Source organism: Callospermophilus lateralis, chromosome 2 (genome assembly GCF_048772815.1).
Source record: "Callospermophilus lateralis isolate mCalLat2 chromosome 2, mCalLat2.hap1, whole genome shotgun sequence".
Lineage (NCBI taxonomy): Eukaryota > Metazoa > Chordata > Mammalia > Rodentia > Sciuridae > Callospermophilus > Callospermophilus lateralis.
Genome location: NC_135306.1, coordinates 9,914,165 through 9,934,794, shown reverse-complemented (window position 1 = coordinate 9,934,794; position 20,630 = coordinate 9,914,165). Strand labels below are relative to the sequence as shown.

At 47.1% G+C, this 20,630-nt stretch overlaps 2 protein-coding genes across 4 annotated transcripts in view; one reads left to right on the top strand and one right to left on the bottom strand.

Annotated features, from left to right (window-relative positions):
* The first annotated feature begins 439 nt into the window (after window positions 1-439).
* Window positions 440-8,299, top strand: Arpc5l (actin related protein 2/3 complex subunit 5 like). The gene is made up of 4 exons (XM_076845492.2): window positions 440-761; window positions 5,330-5,401; window positions 6,367-6,543; window positions 7,735-8,299. The coding sequence occupies exons 1-4, from the start codon at window positions 612-614 to the stop codon at window positions 7,795-7,797; spliced, it is 462 nt and encodes a 153-aa protein (XP_076701607.1). The 5' UTR covers window positions 440-611; the 3' UTR covers window positions 7,798-8,299.
* An 874-nt stretch (window positions 8,300-9,173) lies between these two features.
* Window positions 9,174-20,630, bottom strand: part of Golga1 (golgin A1) — a 57,559-nt gene continuing 46,102 nt past the window's right edge. For 2 of the 3 annotated variants that reach the window (XM_076845488.2, XM_076845489.2), the window contains exons 16-23: window positions 19,354-19,443; window positions 18,451-18,553; window positions 18,211-18,344; window positions 17,732-17,875; window positions 13,520-13,579; window positions 12,775-12,945; window positions 12,203-12,289; window positions 9,175-11,371 (exon numbers count right to left, since the gene is read on the bottom strand). In XM_076845488.2, coding sequence (XP_076701603.1) covers window positions 11,291-11,371; window positions 12,203-12,289; window positions 12,775-12,945; window positions 13,520-13,579; window positions 17,732-17,875; window positions 18,211-18,344; window positions 18,451-18,553; window positions 19,354-19,443 — 870 coding nt within the window. In that variant the 3' untranslated portion in view covers window positions 9,175-11,290. Of the gene's footprint in view, window positions 11,372-12,202; window positions 12,290-12,774; window positions 12,946-13,519; window positions 13,580-17,731; window positions 17,876-18,210; window positions 18,345-18,450; window positions 18,554-19,353; window positions 19,444-20,630 lie in introns of all 3 variants that reach the window. The other variant, XM_076845490.2, reaches the window with a different exon arrangement.

Genomic DNA, 20,630 nt, shown 5'->3' with positions numbered 1-20,630 from the left:
AGTACGGTCACTTTTATGTATAAAGCATTGGCAACCTCCTCTGGTTCTGTGTGGTGGTGGTCAAGGCTCCCAGGCTTAGGGACTCCCTCTCTGGTCACTCCCCAGGGCATAAGAACTCTTACTTCTTTCAGGCCGCATAAGTCTACCCGGCGCTCCAGAAACACATCCCGGCTTCGGTGTCCCTCGGGTCTGGGCAGTGACCAGATCGGGAGACCTCGCCTGTGGCCGCCCCGGGCCCGCCTCCCTGGGCCAGAATCTTCTCGCAGGCAGGGAGGCACAGTTACGGCGCACACAATGCCAGATCCGTGCGTGCACGGGACGCTGGCTCCCTACAATGGAAGACTCGGGTCGCGAAGATGAGAGTAGCTTTCCCGGTATCTTCCCGGAAGAACACTACCCCCCATCACATCGGCACGCCCCCCGTCGAGCCCCGCCCGGAGCTTCCGGTTCCGGCGCAGGACGGAAGTGGGCGTGCGGCGGCGTCTGCGCGCGGGGGAGGTGCCCGGCGGCCGCTTCCCGCCCCCGAGCCCGAGCCGGTGCTGAGCGGAGCGGAGCGGAGCCGCGGTCGGGCCCGGAGCGGAGCCGGCTGAGGCAGGCTCCGAGCTCCCGACATGGCCCGGAACACGCTGTCTTCGCGCTTCCGTAGGGTGGACATCGACGAGTTTGACGAGAACAAATTCGTGGACGAGCATGAGGAGGCGGCGGCAGCAGCAGGAGAGCCAGGCCCGGACCCTAGCGAGGTGGACGGGCTGCTGCGGCAATATCCTTCCCCGGTGCGGCGCCGGGCCTAAGCGCTCCCTTCCGGCCGGACGCCGCTCCGGCCCCGCCTTCTCACCTTCCCCATCCCTGGCTCAGGCCCCTCGGGCCCGGCCTCCCCACTCCCCTTACCCCGGCCCCTTGTAGCCGCTCTCAACTCCCTTGCGAGCCGGCTGCCCTCCGCCCACGTTCCCTCAGTTCCCTCACCCCTGGCGCCGCCGCCTCAGCAGCGCAGCCCCCACGCGGCCCCAGGACCCTGGTGTGCAGGCTCCCTCGGCGGGTCCCCCTCCCATTGCCGCTTCATCCTCTCAAGCTGACCCTGCCTTGGGCGCCCCATAACTCCATCCCTCCTTGCAGGACCTAGGCCCTTTGACGGTGGCGGGAGGGGCCGAGGCGAGCACCTCTGAGTGTTTGAGCGGTCCGGCGGTGGGGGCACCGTCGTGGGCCTTCCTACTTGCTTTCTTGGGCGCGATTGCAGCACAGCATGGGTGGGTGGGCTGGTGGCTTACTGCGGGGAAGAAAGGACCAAGGGGTGAATGAAGGCTGCAACCTTAGCCCAGCACTGAAGTCTGAGATTGTGAGCCTTTTATGCAAGAGTCGGCTTGATGCCATCCTTTTTCACCTGTTTTCATTTTTCTCCGAACACCTTGGGCTTTGGACCTTCACGGTCTCAGCCAAGCTCAACAAGTGAGTTGTGACTCCCCCAGGAGTCTTGTACAGGAAGCAGTGCAAAAAATACCCTACTAGTTTAGAGCTAAGAAAAACCATACAGTGTAGAGTGAAGTGTAAAAGTAGAGCCCCAAGATTAGAAATGACGGTTCTTGTGGCCACAGAAAACAAGCATTTAGAACAGAAGATTAAAAATAGAGGTGATTGTCACAGCCTGCTTCGTCCCTTAGCACAGGAAACTGACTTATTCTCACAGGAAGAATTTTTCTTTATTCAAATGGTATTACAGGAAGTGTGTTCCCCTCCCCCACACTTGCCAGGGCAGGGTTGGAGGCTCCTGCTGTATATAAATCAGGTTCTGGGTGTTTAATCAGTTGACTCAGCTTGGAAAATCAGGCCCACTGTTTTTTTGGGAGGAGTTCTGTAGTGCTCCTCCAATATGCCTTTAAAACAAAAACCTTCAGACTTTCTTTGGACAGGAATGTGTTTTCAAAGGTGAACACTGAAACTTGTATTTCCTGCTCCCTCCAGATTGCTTAGTTTCCCTACTGGTGAAATGGGGTCATGAGGAGGGCCCCCTGGAGGGAAGGTTGGTTCTCTAGTTTGGTGCAGGGCCTGCCTCATGAGCAGACAGTGCTGAAAAGGCTCCAGGGTCAGGCCTTTGGTCCAGAACCCTCATTCCATAGGTGAAGAGACCAAGGCCAGGTCCAGTTGCTGCCTTGGTCTTGTTGCCACAAGGGCTTGTTGAAGGTTATGTCTCCCTAAGCCCAGGGCTAGTTATAGTTGGGTTTCTTGAGGCAGCTTAGAGGTCTAGACTTAACCATATGCAGGGGTTAATAGGTTTTCCACTAATGGTAGTGCCAGAAACATTACTATGAAGAGTATATACTATTTGGAATTGGGAAAAAGGAGGTTAGCAGATGAGGAAAACTGAAATCATGGCAAATGTGGACCAAAGTAAGGACTAGGAAGAAACTATTATTTGAGTCCCTACCATGTGCCAAGTATTGGACTTGTATTAGATCATTGAATTTAAACTATAGAACCTCTTAAGAGTCTTAGGGGAACAGGAGAGAGGTTGATTGAGGTGGAGGAGTTGAGAGGGAGGCCTGTTTCAGGGTAGTACTGGGGAGTGTGTGGGAAGTATGTCATGGTGAGAGATCATGTTTAAGAAGTAGAAAGAACATGGGCTGTGTATCAATACAGATCTGCTTTGTTGTGCTCTGGTGACCTTGCATAGGTTACATACCTTCTCTAAACCTCAGCATCCTCTTCTCTTAAACAAAAGATAGCCATGCTGGCCTCATCAGTTCCATGGGAGCAACACTGGGCACCCAGCAAGTGTGCCCAGACATACAGCTTGGGACAGTGATAGAGCAGCAGCAAGAGATTGTTGAAAGAGCTTGAGCCAGGCAAGGTGGAGTGCACCTGCAATCCCAGTGACTCAGGAGGCTGACACAGGGAGATTATGAGATTGAGGCCAAACTCAAAAACTTAGCGAGACCCTGTCTCAACAAATAAAAAGGGCTGGAGATGGAGCTCAGTGGTAGAGGGCCCCTGGGTTCAATCCCCAGTAACACAAATAGAAAAAAGCTTGCATTTGAAGGCCAGCTGGATAACCTAACTTTTGATTTTTAAGCAGGTTATTTTCCTTCTCAGAGCCTCAGTTTTATCACCTTTTAAATGGAAATAATGGTTCTTGTCACAAAGGGTTTTTGGAATTAAAATTATATGAAAAGCTCCTGGACCAGGTCCTAGGCCTTGTGGCAATAGTACCTTTTCTCAGTAAAACAATTCTGGTCCTCATAGTAAGGACTAAAGCAGGATTTTAAATGATCTTGCACTCTTCCCCAGCCCCTCAGGAAATGTGTCAATGTTTGTAGACATTTTGATTGTCACAATTTAGGGTGTTAATTGGAATCTAGTGGATAGAAGCCTGGGATGCTGAAATGCATCCTATAATGCTTAATTATAGGATGCATCCCACATCAAAGAATCATGTGGTCTAAAAAATCTGTAGTACCCTGGTTGAGAATAATCTAGAAAAGAGACTGGGGGGGCTGGGGATGTGACTCAAGCGGTAGCGTGCTTGCCTGGCATGCGTGCGGCCCGGGTTCAATCCTCAGTACCACATACAAACAAAGATGTTGTGTCTGCCGAAAACTAAAAAAGAAATATTAAAATTCTCTCTTTCTAAAAAAAAAAAAAAAGAAAGAAAGAAAGAGACTAGGGGCTGGGTAAGCTTCCCCCAGCTGTCACAGCCTATATTTTGAATGAGCCTAAAAGCCAGAAGGGTACGGAGGCCAGCTTCATAAATGATATGTGATTACAAGGAAGTTCTCCAAAGTGGCTCCAGGCTCTCCTATGTCATTGGCTGCACTGTTTCCTTGATAGACTAGTGCTGCAGGGACTTAACATTAAAAACAGTGACTTTTTGCCCTCATCCACTAATTGTATCATCCTTGCCCTTCCCCATCCATCTTGTTGACTAATCGCTCACTGTGCTAGGTTGAAGTGAAGAGTGAGCTAGCCCATATGTCTTATTAAGTCTCTGGGACCTTGCCTTTTGCTTTGAGGACACCATAGTAGAAGAGAGGAGCCTAGCATGGTGGTGCACATTTGTAATTGGCTGAGGCAGGAGTGTCACAGGTTTGAGACCAGCCTGGACAACTTACAGTCCCCAAATAGAAAATGCAAAGGGCCTGATATAGTGCAGTGACTAAGTGCCCCCAGTTAAATCCTAGTACCAGGAAAAAACAAAACTGCGTGGCAGAGGTTACCAGTGGCTGGTTAAAAGGAATTCCGGAGCTGAAAGATAAGAGGGGTGGGCTGCTGCTCCAATGTAGAAGGTGGATTGGAGCCAGGCAGGGAGCTGGGGAGCCAGGGGAGCCAGGGCTGGGAGTGGCTTGCCTGGTGGCATAGACCCAGCTCCGTCAAGATGGAGTCCACACTAGGGAAGCTGGGAATTAAGCTTTGCACCAGAGGCTCTCTCTGTTCACATGTGGGTATCACTGCTTGTGCAGGAGTAAAGACCTGATTGGGCAGAGCTATTCCTTGTTCTATTTTTGAAGCTTTTTGGCTACAGCCAGTGTTTCACATGAGGAAATGAAAGTCGGCTGATGTAATTCAGTTTAAAATAGGTGTCACCTTTGGGGACCTAACCCAGATTGTAATTTCTTTTGTGTGCTGGGTATTCAGAATTCAGCAAAAAATGTGGTGTCAGGATTCCAACTAAGTTTGGGGGAGCAGGGAAATGGAGATCAGCTCATTTTATTGGCAAAAGTTTCTCACAGAAGTTGGGACTTCAGCTGGGGATGTTGTGGCTCAGCGGTGGAGTGCTCACCTAGCATGTGGGAGGCACTGGGTTCCATCCTCAGCACCGCATATAAATAAATAAACTACAGGTATTGTGTCCACCTACAATTTAAAAAAAAAAAAAAGCTGAAACTTAATTGACCCGGGAAATAGAAATTTTAGCACATCTTGATTTCTTTAGTAGTTGTATTAGGCAAGAGTTAGACCTGTTTGTGCCTTCATTCTTTGAGAGTGGTTTCTAGTTCATGTGCACTGTTGCCATGAGGACCCAGTAGGGCAGATATGGTGCCTAGTACTAAAAAGGTACAAGCAAGTTTAATCACTTTTTACTGCAAGCTACTCCTCAAGGATAGCTGCTTTTAATGGGAGGTGGAAGGAAGGGCTTAGGGTCGCCAGAGGTGCCCTTCACCCTCTCTGAGGCTCAGAAAAGATTGAGGTGCAAACAGGCTATGCCCACTTGGAGGAGGCCATCAGTGCATGATGGGTGGAATGTGTTAGATCCCTTTTCACTCTGCTTTTGAGCTGTTTTTAAGTGAGTTCATTAGTAAAAGCATGGACATGTTTCAGCCTTAACTGGCAGTGATGCACAGGGGACATGCTTCGGGCATTCCATGCAGCTTTGCGGAACTCTCCAGTCAACACCAAGAATCAAGCTGTGAAGGTAAAAGGGTTGTGCCGCAGCTCTGCTGGGTGTTGTTAGGACCAGGGCTGCAGTTGGCTCGCTGGAGCATGAGCTCCTTGGGGTCTGGACAGTGTCTGCTTCATCTGAGCAACAGTGGCACTGGGTAGTACTTCCATGGAAGCCTCCTGGCACTCCCTGTATGTTGAGATTCCTCTGACATCAAAGCTGTGATTTTTTTGTGTGTGTGTGTGATGCCCAGGGCTTATGTTTGCTAGGCACTGCTGAGCTACGCTCCTAGCCCCGAAGCTATGTTTATAATAAAAGCTCCCCAAAGAAACACTGACTTTTCCCTAGGGCCTTATCGGGCTAGAACTTAGCCCAGCCCTTGATGATTAGCAAAACAGATAAATGAGCTGCCATGTGAGGCTTATCAGTGGTTATGCTTTTGTTGAATAGGCTTTATATGCATAAAGATTTTAAGTGCTTTTGCACTTCCTGCCTTTTAAAAACTAGGTGCAAAAATATAATTATGCTATTGCATCATTGAAGCTATCTAATACTTGGTGCAGGGAGAGGGGCTTCCCTGCAGCTAGGATTCTGAAAGCATGTTGATGTAACCTAGCAGCTGTACCTTTGCAGTGGTGGAGGGGAACAGCCCCTCTATTTCTGGGTATGTTCAGGGCGAGCTGCAGCCAAGTAAGCCAGTATTTTTTTTAAAAAAGAAAAGCTCACTGCTTTTATATCTTGTGGAGTCTGAGGCCTTGCTGATGTCATAAAAAATCCCCAAAATAAGTAGAATAACTTCCTGGCATAAGTAAGGGGGTAACATTGAAATTAATTTTTTTAAAAAATTGGCCTACTTAATTTTTTCAACTGTCCTAGATGAATTTGAAATTGAGCAGATTTTTGGTGAGTTCTGCCCACTTGATTTGGTGCTGTGGGTGAGTGTGGTTGTGGCTGGGCTGTGGCTCTGGACCTCACTCCCCTTTCTCTTTCCTTTGTAGGAGCGAGCCCAGGGTGTGGTGCTGAAAGTGCTCACAAACTTTAAAAGCAGCGAAATTGAGCAGGCTGTGCAGTCACTGGACAGAAATGGCATTGACTTGTTAATGAAGTACATTTATAAAGGGTTTGAGAAGCCCACAGAAAATAGCAGCGCAGTGTTACTCCAGTGGCACGAAAAGGTACGTGAACACATCGCCCCCTTCAGGCAGCCTACTGACATGCCTCAGCATTCAAATCAGTAGGCCAGATTTTCCAAAATAAACCTAGGCTAGTCTAAGGGCCAATGAGAATGACAGGCCTAATCCCGGATTTACAATCACCTGCTTTTCCACAGAAGCACCTGGTAGGTATCTGTTGTCTCTGGTAATCGTGGTTGCTATTGCTTTTTAGCTGTGGATTTATGCCAGGCAGACATGGGGGCAGGTGCCATGGCATGGTTAGGTAGGAGGGAGGCATGCTGGTTGGGTGGGGCTTCATGATACCTTCTTTGCATTGGTGGAGATAGCTGCTGAGGGAGTTGGGTGGAGGGATCTTAGAAATGCAGGCTCAACCCTCTCACCTATTCTGAGTGCTTCCTGCCTTCTCCAGACCCATAGGGACCATGGGCAGAAACCTTGATGGTCATTTAATCCACTTGAAGTAGAAAAAAAGCTGTGTCTGCCCTTGGCTTGTGGGGTAGGAACAGGGCCTTGTGTCAAGCTTGTCTTGTGTGCTACTGTAGCCCTCCCGACCTCCAACTACTTATAACACTACAGTGGGCATGCCTGCCATTAAAGAGGACCCGGCTAACACACTGTCCTTCCTAGGAAGCCAGCATTGAGTTTTGAAAATGCTTCCCTTATTGGTGGTTAGATCCTCGTGTAGCCATGGTGCTGGGTTTTGGGTGCTGGGTTATGGGTGCTGGCTGTGGCCTCTAGTCCTGCTGGTAGGTGTGCTGTTCCTTTTTGGCCGCCCTTTTGCTGTGGCTCAGTAGGTGTAGGAGGCTTTGTTGCTTAGGAGAGTGAGAAAGCCCTCTGTGTGGCATGGAAGCCAGGTCCTTTCGTCCCCTTAGCCCTGTGGGGTGGTGTGCATTTTTTCGTCTTGGGCAGTGCTGACAGGCTGGGAGCAGTGAGCTTGTCCTTAGGGAAACTTGTGTTGTGCCGTGTGCCTGTTGACTGTGTTCTCAAGCCAGTTCTACTGCCTCAATGCTGGCAGCTCCTGGGACCCTCGGCTCCAGACAAGCCGCCTTCCCTAGAACTTGTTTTTCTTTGCAGGAATCCTTTGTCAGAGGGTCTGTGACACAGTGGGATTAGGTCTAGGAATGCATGGTTCCATCTCCCCCTTGGTCATCCAGGTCTCATTTGACATGCTTCCTTTTCCTGCCCCCACAGGCCTTAGCTGTAGGAGGACTAGGCTCCATTATAAGAGTTCTTACAGCAAGAAAGACTGTTTAAAAAAAAAAAGACTCATGTTACCTTGAGAAGAATTTTGGATGCCCAGGCTGGCGAAGAAGGGATTGACAATGGACCATCTTCCTAGGAACTCCCAACTAAGTATTTCAGGACACATATCTGCTGAAATCGGCTGAAATGTATTTTATTTTTGAGGTGGAGGGAGAAATCATCTTACTGTTTCCTAAATCCTTTACAGGATCCGAGAGTCTGCCTTTGTCTACAGAGTGATGCAGAACTGACATCGCTATAGAGTGATGCAGAACTGTCTACAAGAGTGGCTGGCCAGTGTTGGTCATTGTGTGTGCACTGCCTGTTTAAAATGGGGGAGGGATGATTTGGGCAGGTGCATATCCAAGGGCCACGGTGAAAGGGAGAGCTTGTGTTTTTGAAGTGGAAAAACCTGAGAGTTTGTACAGATATCCTGTCTTCCCAGAGAAGGCGGACTCTCTTGGGTTCATTGTAAAGTGCCTGCTGCATCAATAAAGCTCTTGGCTTATTAGTATATCATTGTGGTGTGTTTCATGTATGTAAAAAGTATAATGAATGGGTTAGTCATGAATGAGAGTTTGACTGTTCTAGAAACTCCATGTGGAACGGGTGGGTGTGCTTTTCTGTCCAGCCATCCCTGGGGAGACAGCATGGAAGTCTGGAGGCCTCTTGTCACACAGAACTTCAGCAAGCCTTGGCTGCAGTCACTGGATGCTCTATAGAGAGGTGTTTTGTTGAAAAACTATTTATTGTTTCTTACTCATTTGATTTGTATGTAATTTTGGAGCTTATTTAACTTTAATAAAGTGCCAGAAAATTTACTAATTCATCAAGGCTTTAAAAGTCTTCAGTTTGTGTGATTACACTTTTGAGTCTTTTGAGAGTAGGCCTTGGCTGTACCTAGTCACATCTCCTGATGCTGGTTCTGCTGTGTTCCAGGAATCTTATGGAATAATGACAAGTTTTCTTTAAAGAACTACCAGAAACAGTTAGCAATCAATCAGCCAACAGACATAAAAAGAACAAAATTTCGTTCCACATAACCACCAACGGTGAGCCTCTTAGAAGAGCTGCTTCTCAGCATGTGTAACTACAATTTGCATTCTGTTAAAGGACCCTTACTCATATTCCTGAAGCTCTCACAGTCAGTCAGGCCTTGGATATAGACTTTGACCAAAGTGACTACAAGCCTTTGCCTTCCCCAGCTCCTCTGCAGAACCATGTGATGCTTGGGAGGGAAGACTAGATTGTTGGCACCATTAAATCACGTGTAATCAAAAGCTCAGCCTGGGGAAGTTCTTTCTGAAACCTCAACCCTTGAAATATTAAATATAAGACACAGTATGTTAGATTTAACAAGTCAAGAAATGCCAAGGTATATCAAGTAAAACCCACTGTAGTTGTCTCTGGTTTGAAGAACTTTAATCCAAAAGTGTATTGCACCACAAATGAATTTTCTACAGCAGTTTTTAGGTAATACAATTCCTATTTACAACACTGAGAGTGTGGATCAAGGTCTGATGCTCATATAAAGGGATATATATATATATATATATATATATATATATATATAGTATCACAGAAAGTTTTATACAAAGTAAAAGTGCATTAAATTACTTGGAATATTTACTCCATTCTTCCTCTTAAAGCTGAAGGAAATTCAACATGCAGGAGGAAAGCCTAGTCAGAGGGAGCTGTCTTAAGCTACTGGACTTCATAACGGGCCTCATAGCCACGCCTCAAACTGCCAAGGAGTGGCACAGGCTTCCACAGAAATGTTGTAGCGGCCTCTGGTAAGCCGTGAACTATCAGTCCCCTTGGATTCTTTCCTGGAACAGGTGAAAAGGAGGAAGCTACCTCTTTCTCATCAAAGTTAGCAAACAAAAGGGGCTCCGGTTCCATGTCCCCACTAGGTGGGAAGTAGCATTCTAAAGGGACAGACATCTGCAGGAAGGGCCATACAAGGAGGTAGGTAACTGGAGAATGGTTCTTTTGCATGGGAGAGCCTGAGCTGGGCTAAGGTCTTGCTGCCCTGGCTTGGTACTTCATGGAAATGAAGTAAACTGCCAATACTTGTTTTTCTGTGAGATATATTTTATGTATGTCTGTATATATATGTATTTTGACCTTAAGCATAATTGAGGAACAACTTTACATAGATACATGACATAATAAATTTAGGAGCTCCAGTTATTAGTAGTTTTTTATTTATCAATGAAACTTTTATCAAACTATAAATCAGTAAATGGTTTCCTTTTAGATTCCATGTTGTGGCTTATCCAGAACAAGCATAATAATGAATACTAGTTTTTGTCAGCTCTTGTTGGAGGCATGTGTGTGCTATCAAGTACTGCAGCCAGCTAGGGCTGTTTGGACGCTGTACATGAATGTAGTGTCAAATACAGGGGGACAGGGTGATGGGGAGAGTGGCTCCACATACAAGGCAGACTGCCACCAATGTTTTGGTCAAGGCTGAGGGAAGAAGGGACAGCTGCTGCTCTGGTTGAATAAAGCAGACTATCCTTAAGTAGAAAAAGTGTGATAAGCAGTGGTAGTAAGAATTTAGAGCAAAGTTGATGACATACCACAGCTTCTTCGGAGAACAGAATCACAGAGGGACAGGAATCCCGTTTATAAAAACATTTCCTCTTGATGATTTGATCTTCCTTTAAGAACACCAGTTAAATGGATTTTATAATACAGAAGATATGTTTATAATAGTGAAGAACTATTTAGCTATAAAAAATAGTTTAAAATGGTTTACCAGCAACCTATCCAAGATAAGTACATTCATTAAAAAGGCAATTGAGTGTATTTGGTACTATACTTAGAATCTCTTTATCTGACTGCTAGTTCTCTTAAGTAAAATGGAGACACCGTCAGAAAGTTGCATATTCTTCATGAATCCACACTGGCCCCAGAGTACCTTAAAGATGCACACATCTCAAGTTCTAGGTGGTGTGGGAAACAAAGTGAAATGATGTTTTCTCAAGAGGAAGGGTCAAAAGCCTCTCCTAACTCAACTGATCCAAAATATGCTAACGGAAGGGGACTTTTAAAAGCCACCTTCACAAAGTTGGCTTTTTTGTGGCAGAAGCAGGTGGGTCTGGCCTGCTGGGCACCATTTCAAAGGGCTGTCATCTCGCCTCTATACATCACCTGTACATGATGAGTCAGTTGCAACCTGACATACTGATTGCTGCTTCAGCTTTTCGTGCTAATGTCAAGAGGACTCAGGTGCTGGCCAGGGCTAGGATATTAGCAGCACTGGAAGTCTGGGTAGTGCTGGGACCCTCCCCATTGGGTGACCAGAGTAACAGGATCAGCTCCCTCCTGCGGTTCATGTCAGCCTGCAGGAAGGTAGTCTAAAGTCTTGTAAACAATATTTAGATGCTTGTACAAAATACTGCATTTACAGTGATTAAAAACCCACCCAGGCTGGTGTGTCAGTGTTCTTTTCACAGAAAAATGTCAACCCACGGAGCTCCATCCTTGGGTGTTCCCTCTAGGACCATGGTATCCGAGGGTTTGAAATAGACGGCCGGATGCTGCCCTTGGGAGCTGGTTTAGAACCAAACCACGACATCTGTGTTTGAAACAGAAAAGGCTCCTGAGAAGAGAAGCAGGACTGGGTGCTGAGGAAGCAGAAACAGCCCCCTCTCCTTCCCCGAGTCCCTGCTCCCAACCTCCTGCTGTCCTGACTGGCTGTGAACAAAGCAATGGAGATGGTTCCAGTTACCAGTCTGCAGAGCTGAGAGCCCCATTCTAAGTGTGGGAAAGAAACTTGAGGTGATGAGAACAAAGTAATAGAATTATAAGTAAGTTTTTCTTTTTGTAACTGGGAATTGAACCCAGTGTGCTCTTCCGCTCAGTTATATCCCTAGCCCTTTTTTAAAATTTGAGATGGGGTCTTGCTAAGTTTTCAAAGCTCCCCTAGAATTTTTGATTCTCCTCTTGCCCTTATCTTCCCTGGTAGCTGGGATTAGAGGTTGCACCGCCATACCCTGGTAATTTTTTCTGTTTCAGCATTTATGCAGGTGATTTCAAAAAAATTTTCTTGCTGTTGTGCTAGGGATCAAACTCAGGGCACCTGCACATGCTAGGTAAGTACTCTACCAATGAGCTACATCCCCAGTCCAGAATTTTTTTTTTTTTTTAAGTGCTATGCCAAATGTGATACTGTTGATGAAGTGCTATCAACAAAAATGCTTCAAAAAAATAAGTCTGCTCGTCAAATGCAGCACATTTGGACAAAAAAGAAGTCCTCAGTACTCAGATCAAGTTCATCATCCAAAAGCAACTCAGCTGATGATGCAACTGTGACTGGTTACCTGCCTCCAGGGGCTGGTCTCATTTGCCAGTGCTGGGATGTTGGTCTAGAGTGTGTGGCAGCTGAAACAGCAGATCAGAACCCTACCTTATATTCCAGAGTTTCCTTGAGCATATTCTCTTCCTCTTGTGAAAAGTTCAGCAACACTGACACAGCTTTTATAAGGTGAAAAGCCTGAAACAAAACAGGTTTTACTTGGTGGGGTGGGGGCAGAAAGTAAGGGGACTAAATGGGACAGCATTTCCTGTTTGCTTTGATTAGCAAGGACAAGTAGTTGAAGTTTGTACTTTCTGAAGTATGTCAGCAATGATATGTTCTGTTTCCCCACCATTTCTCACTCTGGGGACTAGAAGGACCAAGAGAACATCCTCTGCAGTTATTCTGCTCTTTTGGCAGTACTCAGGAATGCTGGGTGGATTCTGTTCCCAAGACTCTGGCCTTAGCATCCAAGTTAAGATTTGAAAGTGGAGCTTATATCTTCCCCTATGAGCCAGTTTCCTCCGTGGTCTCTACCTTCCTATGGCTCAATCAGCAGGCCACTGCTGACTGAGAAATGGCCAAGTATCCACATGGAACATGGAGGTTGGGGAGGGAAGGAAGTGGACTGGGTGGGAAGCTACGAGCAGGGCTGGGCTCAATACCCAAAAGGCAGTCTTTACCTCGGATTCTCGGCAGGACATGAATTTTAAAACAACATGTTTAAGGTACTCGAAGTTGATCTCCCGGGCATCAGTCAAGTCAGCATTATTCGTGACAGAAGGGGCCATGTTTGGCATCTCAGGGCCTGGCTTTTCCCGGACTTCAAAAAGCTCACTGTCGGGTCTGATTTTCTGACAAACCAATGGGAAAAGTGTTAAGTTGAACCCTCAAAGACAGGTAGGAAATCACGGGTGGGGTGGGGGAGTTTGTTCCCTGGCCTCAGCTGCGATCACCTGCTGCTCTCTGCCTAACCTGCCCCTTACAGGGCAAAAGGGCCCTAACCTGGAAGAAAGCACCAGCGTCTGAGGAAGGCTCAGCTCCTGCGGGTAGGGTTGATGGCTAGGAAGGCATAAGGTCATGTTTCTGGACACATGTCCCTGAGACAGTGAGCATCCCAGCCTGGAACAAAGATGCTGCTCTTGTCCCATGTTGATCCAAACATTGCCATATACACCCTGTACCAATACTACCACAAGGACTCCCAGTGCAAGCCCCACCTGCAGGTGAGGACACAGGCACAGAGAAGACGGGCATGTGCCCAAGACTGCTGTTCTACCTGCCTACACCTGACCTCCTGGAGATCCCTTGGCAAACTGGGGGAGCACCATCAGGCAGCAAGGGACCCCAAGATGACCTAAACCAGAGCGTGGGAGCGGGGAGAAGAGGGGCCGGGCACCTGGGTGGGCACATGGCATGGGCACTCACCAGCTCCTTCTGCAGCGTCTTCTTAAGTTCCAGCATCCTCTGCTGCATCTGCTTTATGGTCTGAGATAAACCCCCACCCGCCCACACCCAGTCATTAGAGGCACATTTGACTATTTCCAAGGTGTGAATGAAAACAAATACATGTGCTTGGGTTCCCTAAACACCTGCTACAAGCCTCTGCCTGGAGAGGCCCTCCCCAGAAGCTCATGCTCAGCTGCCACATGCATTGGCTGGCCCACGCACGGCTCTCTCCCTCCCATGCTGCCACTCTCCACTCCCCTGCTTCCTCAGGTATCATAGTGGTCACCATGTCACCCTGTTCTTCAGCTGCACTACTGCCCAACCACCTTTGTAACCTGGGGCCTGCTTCCAGGGTCTGAGCTTGAAGGTAGCACAGCTGGGAACAGCTCGGCACAACATTATTTTGTCCTCAGAATTCTATTTATGGGAATGTAGCTTAGTGGTAAAGGGCTTGCCTAGCTTGCAGGAGGCCCTGGGTTCAATTCCCAGCACTGTGTCAAAAACAAAGAAAGAAAAAAGTCTATTACATAGCCATGATCCCCAAGCAGGCTATTTGAGTCAGAATTTGTAGTGCTCATCAGCATTGCTCTCCTGAAATACTATAATAATTTGCAGTGCTATTTTGAACAGTGTAAAAGACCAGTCTTTCTACACAATTCACCAACACTGGGTTTTATGTCATTTATTTTAAATTAGTAAGCTAATTAGCATTATGAGCCTTGAATAAAATTTATTACACTTTCTCCATTATTCACTAGGAATGCCAACTTCTATTTTTCCAATTAAAATTTTGTAATCAGCAATACAGGAATTGTTTTTTTCTTCTGCGGTGCTGAGATTTGAACCCAGGTCCTTGTACATGCTAGGGAGTACTCTACCACTGAGCTACATCCCAGCCCTTTTTATTTTTCATTTTGAGACAAGGTCTCATTAAGCTACCCAGGCTGGCCTGAACCTGCACTCTTCCTGCTTCAGCTTCCTAAATTGCCGAATTGCAGACTGGGAATTTTAATTTTTGTTTTGCAGTTAAGAAGTAAGCCCAGGGAAGAATTTTTAAATAAAAATTTCTCCAAAATCTCACAATTGTCACATATCAAAATGAGGGTTTCTTGTTTACATTTTTTTTGGTCTGTGTGGTGCTGGGGATTTAACCCAGGGTCTTGTACATTCGAGGCAAGCGTTCTACCAACTGAGCTATATCCCCAGTACTTGTGTACATTTTTAAAAAAAAATATGTATTTTTAGTTGCAGACAGACACAATACCTTTATTAAATTTTTATGTGATGCTGAGGATTGAACCCAGTGCCTCACGCATGCTAGGCAAGCGCTCTGCCACTGAGCCACAACCCCAGGCCCCTCTTGTGTACTTCTAATTCCAATCTCCAATTCTTCCATTGAGTCATTAGCATTTTGAATACTTTGTCATCAGTTTTCACAGATTTCTAGTTTTCCTAATAGTAGTTTTGACAATAACTCTAGGGGAAGACCCATATCTTATTATGTGGCTGGGTTTCCAGTTTTATTATTTGTGTGTGTGTGTGTGTGTGTGTGTGTGTGTGGTGCTAGGGATTGAATTCAGGGCCTTGCATGTACTAGGCACTAACACTATAACCCCAGCCCCTGGGTTCCCATTTTTAAACAAGGCTGGAATAAGCTTTGTTTCCTCAAGTGGGAGTGAGATTCCAGAGACTCACAGAAGTGCCTCGAGCTCCTGGACTGTCATGCGTTTTAAATCATCTGCAACATACCTGGATATATAAAATGGCACAATGTGGTTTCAATTTGTATTCTTTTGGTTGACATGAGGCTGGACATTCCCCCAAAAGTATATTTGGTATTTTATGTTGTCTTACTTGGTTTCCTGATCATTCATTCATTCATCTAGTAATTGCTGATGTGCCAAATACTGTCATGGGCTGGAGATGTAGCTCAGTGGTAGAATGCTTGCCTAGTATGCTCAAGGCCCAGGGCTCACCCACATCATTCCCCACCACCAAAAAAATCTACCCTCAGAGGGAAGACAGTAAGTAATATATAGCATATCAGAAGATATTGAGAGACACAGAAGCAAGGTAAGGGGTTAGGGTATTTTGATGGTGAGATCTGTCAGGGTGGCAAGGGCCTCATTGATAAAGTGACACCATAAACGAAGTGATGAGGGTAATAATCAGGGCAAGAATTGCATAGGCCAAAGGCTCAGAACACAGAAAGGCACTGAGGTGAGAGGGTACTTGATATATTCACAGAAAGACAAGGCTGAGAGGAGGCGATGGGATGGAGGAGATTAAAAGTGGGGAGGCGAGATGACAGGTCTTTATGGCCACTGCAAAACCATCTAGAAATCTAACACCACCTTCTAGAGAAGAGATTATGGTAACCTAGAGTAAGTGACAGTGGTGGCAATGGTGAGAAGCAATTGATTTTGGTATAGTTTGAAGGGATAGTCAAGGATATGCTACTGTTCTGGTGTTGGTGGTACAGAACCAGGGGGCTAAGGATGACTCTCAGGATTTTGTCATTTATTGGGATGGAAAAGATGGCAGTAAAGCTACGGAGAATTGAAAGCTCAAGTTTGGTTCTGGATGTTTTAAGTTTAAGATGCCTTTTAAATACTCATGTGGAAATAGAGCAGATGTATTCATGGGGACATCTCATGAAGGCAGGGATGCAGCTTAGGAATGTGACATCCCCAAGGGAAAGTGCAGTGTAGATAGAGGTTGGGGCTGGACCCTGTGCTACATGGTGTTGGGAGTGGGGAGGACACGGCCCCTCAAGGAGCAGAGGAGGAGTGGGCCATCAGAGGTGAGCTTCAAGGCAGAAATGTATGCCAAGTGCTACCAATTAGAAGAAAAATTAGGAACTGACTTCTGGTTTTAGCAAGGTGGATGTCACTGGTGAGCTTGACAAGAGCTCTTTCTCTGTGGAGAGGCAGGGGAGTGCCTGACTGGGGCGGATGAGAACAGGAGTGGAAAAGAGGATGGCAAGTGCACAAGTTCCAACCTGCACTAGAGGAGGGTAGAGAGGTTGGCAGTACGGACGCGAGGACGGGAGTCAACAGCATGATACAGTCTCATCACCTCATACTGTCAGTGGACAGAATGACTTGGAGGAAAAAGTTATGATGGAGCAAGAGGAGAGAACAGCATCTGGACCAAGGCCAGTGAGGAGGTGAGAGGAGTGGGATGGAAGGAGGGCTGGGCAGCTGTGCAGGCGAGGCAGGAGCGTGGGGTGGAAGAGGCAGGACGTTTGGGGGGGTGAGGAGAGAAAGTAGAGCAAAGCTGAGTTCAGTTCATTATTGGCAAAACCCAAGGAACATGCCCTGAGGCAGTAGTACTAGAGATAAAAGGGCAACCATTTCTATGAGAGGATCCTGGCCACCAGGGGGCCATGTGGGGCCAGAGTGAGCCTTGGCTTCAAGGATGCTGGCAATGTTCTGATTATGTCAGTGTTAGTTCACTGAACCACACATTTGTTTTGTACTCTCTTTCTCTCATTTTTTGTACTGGGGATGGAACCCAGAGGTTCTACAACTGCTGCTGCTCCACAACTGGGCCTCCTGAGGTGCTAGGATTACACATATCATATTTCACATGAAGAGATTCAAGGGGGGATAATACCTTTCTCCTTTATCATCTAAGTCCTGCCCCCAGAAAAATTTAGGGGAAGAATTTCAGGCCAGAGCAATATCCAGCTAGCCCCTAAGTTTGCAGGGCACTTTCAAATCCAGGATGAAATGAGAACCTGAATTCATAGGTGCAGACGCAGGGTGGAGTGGGTGGAATCATGATATTTATTGAGCTTCCACCAGATACCACAGTGTTTGCAGTCCTGTTAACAAACACCTTCCTTCTAACCACCTGGACCCCTCAGAGGCCAGGATCAGTGGTGTTCCCAGCTGTGGAGAGGAAGTGAAGAGGGGAGGGGCTGTCCATATGGCCCAGCTTGGAGCCAGCAGGACGCCTGGGCTGCCTGTCATTCAGGTTCAGATACTCTGGACAGTAGCTCAAGAGGCCTGGGGGAAGTGGAAGCAAGAAGGGCAAAAGTGAGAAGAGGAAGAGCAGGAGGAAGACCTTTTGAAAGCCAGGTAAAACCTCCTCAGAGGAGCTGGGGGCACTGGCAAAACCCTCGAGAACAGACAAACTCTGAGGCTGAGGGTGGGGACAGAGACACACAGAGACAAAGGGCCTCACCTTATTTTTCTCTGTAAGCTGCTGCTCCAAGTCCTGTTTTTCCTTCTGTAGCCGCCCTAGATCCATGGCCCCAACCTCTCCATTTGGTGTTCCGTCTGCAGCTGGAAGCTGGCACATGGGGTCCTGCATAGCTTCTGAGGTTACCTATGGGTGGTTGGTGGCAGCAAGTTGAGAGCAGGACAGGTAATGTTGACATTAAGCTGCAGGTGTATGGGGAAGAGGAGAGCTTATTCCATAGGTGTGGCCTCCTGAGCTGCCAGGAGCCAGTGTTCAACACAAGACCCGCCCAGTGCCTTCCAGAGGGATACCAGCTTCTCACGCAGTCATACTGACAGCCTGCACATTGACAGGGGCCACACACATGAAGGCATGCAGGCCTCACAGCCTCTTCACCAGCTGAACACCTCACTGAAAGCACAGAACACCACAGCACAGAACAAGTGCCCTGTGTTTTGCCTTGGTACATGGTTGTGACTTACATGTGGCTCCTGGCCCTGTAGCCTTGGCAGCTCCTCCTGCACTGTGGTCACCAGGACTTCCTCGGCCCTCTGACTCCTCAGGGCCTCCAGCTCACTCTGTAGCTGGTGCATCTGCAGCATGGCAGAGGCATGACCTAGGGCGGCAGAGGGAGTGTGCAGCATGATCCCTGGTCTACCAGCTGTATGACAGGGCCAGCTTGGGGCAGGGACACCAGACACAGTCAGGAATCTACTCCTCACCTTTCTCCAGCTGGAGAATTTCCTGCTCCTTCTGGAGAAGCTCTTCAGCCTTTTCTTGCAAACTCTGGTTCTTCTTGTCTATTGAAGCTGTCAGCTCAGTAGCCTTGGAGAAGAGAAACCAGTGTGAGAGGGGGCTCACAGCAGTTCTCACAGGACTGCTAGTGTCCAGTGTGCCCACAAGCCCCCCAGGTCCATGACCTAGAACAATCCCAAGGAAATTCTGCTCCTATGGACATTGCAAATTCATCCTCCTGGGCAGGAGCCCTGCTTTAGAGTGATCTCCCCTGGCCCACAATGAGAAGACAGAGATGTAGCCCTCCAAAACATGCTGTCATAACCCTGACTTTCCCTTTGCTGAGCACCTGCGATGTGACGTACTGGGTGGGCCTCTGATGTGAACTTCATTCCACTGTCTAGAAGTGTGATTATCCTGAAGTCTTTTTCAGAGGAGACTCAGACTCAGATTTGTCAAGGACTCACTAAAGGCCTCAAGTTGGTAAACAAGCAAGGATGGGCCCAGAGGCTAAGTATGTCTCCAAAGGCTGGCTTTCCCCACACTTCCTGCCAAAACATCAACCCACTCTTCTGGAGTTTTCAGTGGACATGGGCAGTGATGGGCCACCTCATAGAATTAAGAGTCCAGTAAGTCCTTGGCTGAGGACTTCCTTCAGGTAATGGTTAGACAATTAGTATCTGACCACCAAAATCAGAAAAGGGTAACCTATGGGGTAAGGGTTTCTTTGAACATCATCTCCACAGGGCATCCCACAGCAGACTGCATCTCGGAGACTGGTGTCCACCCCAACCCTAGACGAATGGACCTCGACAGTCCCACAACAGTGGGGCACTACAGGAGAGGGCATCACCACTTGGGCCCAAACCTAGGTATCAGACAGGGCCCACCTGTTGCTGGAGCTCTTCCCTTTGTTTTCGCACTTCCTCCAGGGCTTGAGCCATGGCCACACTCACAATTTCTCTTTGGCTCCACTCTTCCTACAATTCAGAAAACAGGTAGGAGACTGAGCCTTAAACCTTAGTTCACATTTCCTCAGTTGCATTTTTCACATGTACCCTAACAAAGGCAGCTCTGCTTTAAAGGCTAGACCAACATTCTTCCTGCTTTCCTATCCTCTGCTGATGACGGTCTTGGTGGACACCCCACTAACTCCTCTGGACACTGGCACTTGACCACAAGCATATAAGCCAGAACCCAGGCCAAGGCTAGGTCCCAACTTAAAGAGGTGGTCTAATGAAATCAACACAGCATATGTGAATGGACTGGAACAATCTGGTTATAGAAAACATCATCAGCAGTTACTGTTTTAATAGGGCAAAATGTCAGTGATTCATCAAAATTTTTTAGAAGTGTGAACACACCCTTTTATAGGAGAGAAAATGGAGGCTCTGAAGGGTTATATGATTTACCCATGGTCCTAGAGTGAGGGCTCTGGATGACAGACCCTCCCTCAGAGCATTTTCTACCTCCCCAGTCTTCCCCAGAACACTCAGGGATCATCCTTGATATAAACACATTGGTTTCCTCCCTAACACGGAGGCCTGTGCTTGCCAATCAGCCCTCAGCTGCAAAATACAACTTCTTAGGGGCCTGACCACTGGTCAGGGAGATGACCTGGACAGAACATGAGGTGATCTGCTGTTTCTGTCTACCCAGATCCCCCTGATTTTGGGGGGGTGGGGCAGGTGAATGCTCATTGATCCTTTCTCCATTTCCACCCTAAAATTCCACATGACTCTAATAAGGCTCTCAATGATACCTTAATTTTGTGGCATATGATTCAGGCCTGGCAAATCATAGTATCTTGGTCCCCTTGACCAAGTAAACATCTAAAGGATAACTTCCCAATGACTGCCGATAAACACAATATGCATCTTTTTTACAATTCCTTATGATTTTTAGAGTAGGCACTAGGTTGATATCAGAATTCATGAAATTATCTGTGGTAAAAATACTTATAAGAAAGTATGTAATTCAAGGATAATCTTTTATAAGCCTAATATAATACTGTAACGTGCTTACATTCATCCCTGGATCTGGGTCAATATACTTAATGATCTTCCATTTGAAAAAAAAACTGGACATAGAGGAAAGTGTGTGTTGTACAGTGTCAGAAGAACAATACTGTCTTAATTTTATAATGTACTGCATTCACTGGTGTTAT